Source organism: Rhizophagus irregularis, chromosome 15 (genome assembly GCF_026210795.1).
Source record: "Rhizophagus irregularis chromosome 15, complete sequence".
In the NCBI taxonomy this organism is placed as follows: Eukaryota; Fungi; Glomeromycota; class Glomeromycetes; order Glomerales; family Glomeraceae; genus Rhizophagus; species Rhizophagus irregularis.
The window spans coordinates 2387082-2393081 of NC_089443.1; the positions used below are offsets into that span (position 1 = coordinate 2387082).

The following is a 6000-nucleotide window of genomic DNA, read 5'->3' on the forward strand; positions in this document are numbered from 1 at the left end:
GGTCCTAAGCGCCAAAGAACGGCTCCGGACGTTTATTCAAAGGTAAAAATCTTTGAAATATTTTTTTTTTTATATTTTAACTTTAACGAACGTTAATTACGTTCGTTTTTGTATTTTATAGGTCCTGACGCCAAAAATGGCTCTGGACTTTACTTTGAAGGTAAAACCTTCGAAAAAAAAATATTTTGTTTTATTAACTTTATTGACGAACGTTAACTAACGTTTCATCTTATTTTTTTAGATAAAGGAAGCCGAAACTGAGTTTCAGGCTCCTATATCAATGGTGAAACAAACCTTCAAAAAAAAAATCAATTTTTTTTAAAATTAATTTATATTGACGAACGTTAACTAACGTTTCATCTTTTTTTTTAGTTAAAGGAAGCCGAAAGACAAGCTGTGTAATAACCGAAAATACAATAAAATAGAATAAGAATAAATAATTAACTGACGGGTAAATAATTAGCCGATAAAATTATATTTATAGTTTAGTTTAGTTTAACAAGATAGTCATATGATAATAGATCTTTTATTTTCTTAATTTTTATTAGAAAAAAGATAGTCATATTAGAAATATTTTTCTTAAAATGTATAAATACAAGTGGATTTCAATAGGAAATTCTGCAGTTCGAGTTTGAAGTTCAATTTTAAAAAAAAAAATAAATAAAAATAATATTTTGGTAAGAAAATAATGTTTTGTAATTTTTGTAATTAATTTTTATTTTATTTCAAACCAAGCATAGATATTATTCGAACTCAACATGTCGGTGGTAACATACGATATTTATTTTAATATCCTCACAGGTCGAAAGAGCACCATTGTCCAAAATTCAAAAAATGCAAATTCCACATTTTTCTGGAAAATGGTGGGAAATTGTGGAAAATGCTGCATTACGCCGAGCAATTTTTTGAAATAGCATTGTTACAACATTGTCTGATTTAGCAAATTTTATGAAAATTTGGGAAAATACTACATTATATCTCAAATGTAACATTTTGTAACATTTCATAACATTGTTATAACATTGTCATTAAAATCAAATTTTGCTTTTTTTTTGTCAAATGTTCCAATTTTCTTACAAATGGTGCATTTTTATGAAAATTCCACATTTTATCTCAAATGTAATAACATTTCATAAAATTGTTATAACATTGTCAATTAAAATTAAATTTTGCTTTTTTTTTGTCAAATGTTCCAATTTTCTTTCAAATGGTGCATTTTTATGAAAATGCCACATTTTATCTTCAATGTGATATTATTGTAACAACATTTCATAAAATTGTTGTAACATTGTCAATTAAAATCAAATTTTGTCAAATATTCCGATTTTCTGGCAAATGGTGTATTTTTTTATGAAAATTCTATATTTTCTGTCAAATGTTGCATATTTTCAGCAAATTTTACGTTTTTTTGGCCAAATGTTTCATTTTTGTCAGAATGTTAAAATGTTACATTTTTTTTTGAAAATGCTCAATAATATGGCATTACACTGGAAAATGTAGCATTTCACCAAATTACACTAAAAAGCATCACAATTATCACATTTTTTGGAAAATTCCACATTACATTAAATTACACTAAAAAATGTAGCACTATACTAGATTATATAGCATTACACTAAAAAATACTGTAATTACACTAGACAATGTAGCATTACAGTCAACTCCCTCTATAGTCACTCCCGTTATAGTCACATTCTACTATATAGTCACACCAGTTGAATGTTCAAAACACTTTATTATTAAAATCTATCCTATATAGTCACAATCTATCTATAGTCACTATCACACCTATCCTCAAAAATCTTATATTAAAAAGAACCGTTTATAATCACAGTTATATAAAGAATATATTAAATAACTTGGCATCTAATAATCGTACAAAGATGTATCATAGCTTGTTAGAATCGTCTCACTGAGACGAATCGAATGGTGGTAGTTTTATCCTTTTCCGATCACTGGCTGACGAGTTATTCAACAAAATGTTAAACATCGGCATTATAATATTTCTTGATTTACGTTTACTGCGCCATTTAACATTTTGCTAGATTTCTCGGTACCTAGTGATTGTGGAAAGACGATTTATAGCTCGTTGGAATCGCCTCATCGAGACGAATCGAATGGTGGTAAGCTCATCTCTCGGTGATCAATATTGATGGAGTTATTACTTAAAAACCATTTAATATTTTTTAATTTCGGAAATTGATCTAGTGATTGGATTTCGATGTATCTTATACCATTAGATTCGTCTCATCAAGACGAATCGAATGGTAGTAAGATCGTCTTTCTAGAATCAATATTGGCAGAGTTATTACACAAAAACCATTAATATTTTTTTAATTTCGGAAATTAATCTAGTGATTGGATTTCGACGTATTTTATACCATTAGAACCGTCTCATCAAGACGAATCGAATGGCGGTAAGATCATCTCTCTACGATTAATATTGGCGAAGTTACGATACAATAAAGTTTTAAGTATAATTCTAACTAAAATTATGTTAATTTTTGGCCGGAATTATGATATACAAATATAAGAAATTTTTTATATAGTCACATCTCTTTATAATCACCAAATATGGACTGTCCCAAATGTGTGACTATAAAGAGAGTTGACTGTACACTAAAAAGTACCACAATTATCATATTTTTTAGAAAATTTCGCGTTATACTGGAAAATGTAACATTATGCTAGAAAATGCGGAATTGCACTAAAAAACGCAGAATTGCACTAAAAAACACAAAAAAAATACTACAATTATACAGGATAACGTAGCATTACACTTAATTACATTAGATAATTTTTATTTATTTGTAAAATTACGGACATTATTAAATTTATAATATTTATATTCTAACGCATTATTTAACATTAAATTCACATTGTTAATATTAACAATGTATCAACACGATGTGTTGTTTAATTTATACGAAACCTTACTACTGAAAACTCCCTCTTTTTGTCACTATAAACAGGCGGAGGGAGCAGCAATGGCTCTCCCCCTATAGGTACTTTATGGCCTCTACCTGTTTACAGAGGAGGGCTTTTCGTAAAGTTATTAGATAGATATATATATATGTATATATATAAGTATATATATACATCTATCAAAAAAATTATAATAAAAAAAAAAAAAATTTTTTCGGGGAAAATGCCCCTATTTATACAAAAATATATATCACGTGTATCACGTGATATTACTAATAATTACTGCAGCAGGCGCAGCTTCAGCTGCGCCTATAGCGAAAAAAAATTAAGCATTTTTAGCAAAAACTTAATTTTTTTTTCTCACGTCCCCTTTCTTTCGATATTTCTTTCTCACCTTTCCTTTCCCCTTTCCCTTTCGTTCTCCCCCTCCCTTTTTCGTTTCATTTTTCCCTTTCCCTTTTGTTCTTCCTCCCTTTTCGTCCTTTTCTCTTTCATTTTTAACTTTCCCTTTCCACTTTTCCTTTTCGTTCTTTTTTTTCCCTTCCCTTCCCCTTTTATCGTAAATTAGAAATATCAGAAATTTCCTTTCAGAAAAACAAAAGGGTAAGTTTTGAATCGTTTGATTCGAAACTTTAATATTTTTTTATTTTTTAGGAAACGTTTCTAACGTTTCCTATATCTTCTTTTTTTATAGGTCTTTTCGTCGTATTCAACTTGGAAAAACGAAACGGTAAGTTTCGAGGCGTTTGCTTTTTAAAAAATATTTAATTTAGGAAACATTACTAACGTTTTCAATAATTCTTTTTTTTTATAGATTTTTTTGGCGTACTCGACTTAGGAAAACGAAATGGTAAGTTTCGAGGCATTCGCCTCGAAACTTTTTTTCTAAATTCTTTTTAAGAAACATACTGACGTTTTCTTTCTTTTTTTTTTATAGATTTTTTGGTGTTTTGACTTTGGGAAACGAGAAACTGAAAGGTAAGTTTCGAAGCATTTCGCTTCGAAACTTTTTTTTTAAAAAAAAATTTTTTTTAATTTTTTTTGTAAGGAAACGTTTCTAAGTTTCCTTTTTCTTTTTGTAGGAACGCCGGACGTTTGGATAATGTATTTTGAAACGAACCGGTAAGTTTTGCAACGAATTGTTGCGAAACTTAAATTTTATTATTTTTTTTTTAAGAAACGTTAACTAACGTTTCTTTTTTTTATTTTTTGTAGGTTCTGGACGTTTGGATAGTGAAATTCGAAACGAGCCAGTAAGTTTCGCAACATGTGTTGCGAAACTTTATTTTATTAATTTTTTTTTTAAAGAAATGATACTAATGTTTCTTTTTTTCCTTTTTTTAGATTCTGGACGTTTGGATGATAAATTTCGAAATGAACTGGTAAGTTTCGCAACATTGTGTTGCGAAACTTTATTTTATTAATTTTTTTTTTAAAGAAATGATACTAACGTTTCTTTTTTTCCTTTTTTTAGATTCCAGACGTTTGGATGATGAATTTCGAAACGAAGGTAAGTTTTGCAACATTGTGTTGCGAAACTTGAATTTTATTGTTTTTTTTTAAGAAACGTTAACTAACGTTTCTTTTTTTTTATTTTTTGTAGGTTCTGGACGTTTGGATAGTGAAATTCAAAACGAGCCGGTAAGTTTCGCAGCGTGTGTTGCGAAACTTTATTTTATTAATTTTTTTTTAAAGAAACGATACTAAATGTTTCTTTTTTTCCTTTTTTTAGATTCCGGACGTTTGGATGATAAATTTCGAAATGAACTGGTAAGTTTTGCAACATTGTGTTGCGAAACTTTATTTTTATTTATTTTTTTTAAGAAACGTTAACTAACGTTTTTTTTCTTCTTTTTGTAGGAACGCTGGATGAAATTTTTGGGTGAAAGGTAATATTTTTGTTTTTTTTTGTTAATAATTTTTTCTACGAAACGTTAACTAACGTTTCAGTTTTTTTTTTATAGATCCACGGCTTCGCCTCCAGGATGAGATTTCGAAGGTAAATATTTACCTTCGAATCAATTTTGTTTTTTTTTTGTTTAACGAAACGTTAGTAAACGTTTACTAACATTTCGTTTATCTTTATTTTTGTAGTTGATTTTCTGGTCGCCTTCTGTACGGAAGAATTTTGAAGGTAAATATAAGAACCTTCGAAGTTTATTTGTTTTATTTACAATGAAACATTTACTAACGTTTCGGTTTTCATTTTTTAGGTTCCAGGGTGCCGTTTCAACATTTCGAAGGTATTAGAACTTCGAAATTATTGGATTTTTGTTATGTAACAAAACATTGTTTAAAGTTTCATTTATTTATTTTTTTTTTTTGTAGGTTAAAGGAACGGAAAAATGAAAGGGAAAGGTGAAGACAAAAGGGGAAAGAGAAAGGGGAAAGAGAAAGGAAAAACCGAAATGGAGCGGGTGAACATTTCGAAGGTATACTTCAAAATGTTTGTTATACCTTCGAAATGTTTGTTTTTTATTTTCTTTTTTAACGAAATGTTTATTAACGTTTCGTTTATTTTTTCTTTTTTTTTAGATTCGATGGCTCCTTGGACATACCGGAGTTCAATATTTCGAAGGTATATTATACTTTGAAATACTTTTTTTATTTTTATTTTTCAATGAAACGTATATTAACGTTTCATTTTTTTTTTCTTAGGTTTGGTGGTTCTTGTTCTTGAATGTATGGAATTTAACATTTCGAAGGTATATAACTTTGAAATGTTTTTTATTTTGATTTTTTTCAATGAAACGTATATTAATGTTTCATTTTTTTTTCTTTTTTAAGTTTTCACTGGCTTCTACTTCAGCATCGGACATTTGATACATGAATGAATTAGAGGTGCAGATTATCCATAGATCATTGGATATTTGATGAATATTGATTATCGTTAAATAATAATAATTGTGCATTTATTAATAAATAATATTATAATAAATTATGTGAAATTATTAAACCAGTGATTTAAATTGTCATGGCGTTTACACTAAATTGTTTAAAATTATTACTAAATTTCGCTCAATTGTCCGAAATTATTACAAAATTTCACTCAATTATCTGAAATTATTGCAAAAT

General features: G+C 28.0%; 1 protein-coding gene across 1 annotated transcript; it reads left to right on the forward strand.

The window, feature by feature from the left end:
* Positions 1–5270: 5270 nt before the first annotated feature.
* On the forward strand, positions 5271–5748 carry OCT59_007231 (uncharacterized protein; the record flags this gene model as incomplete). The annotated part of the gene is made up of 4 exons (XM_025325967.1): positions 5271–5357; positions 5461–5503; positions 5584–5630; positions 5713–5748. 4 exons carry the CDS (start codon positions 5271–5273, stop codon positions 5746–5748), a joined length of 213 nt encoding a protein of 70 aa, XP_025178623.1.
* Positions 5749–6000: the final 252 nt, after the last annotated feature.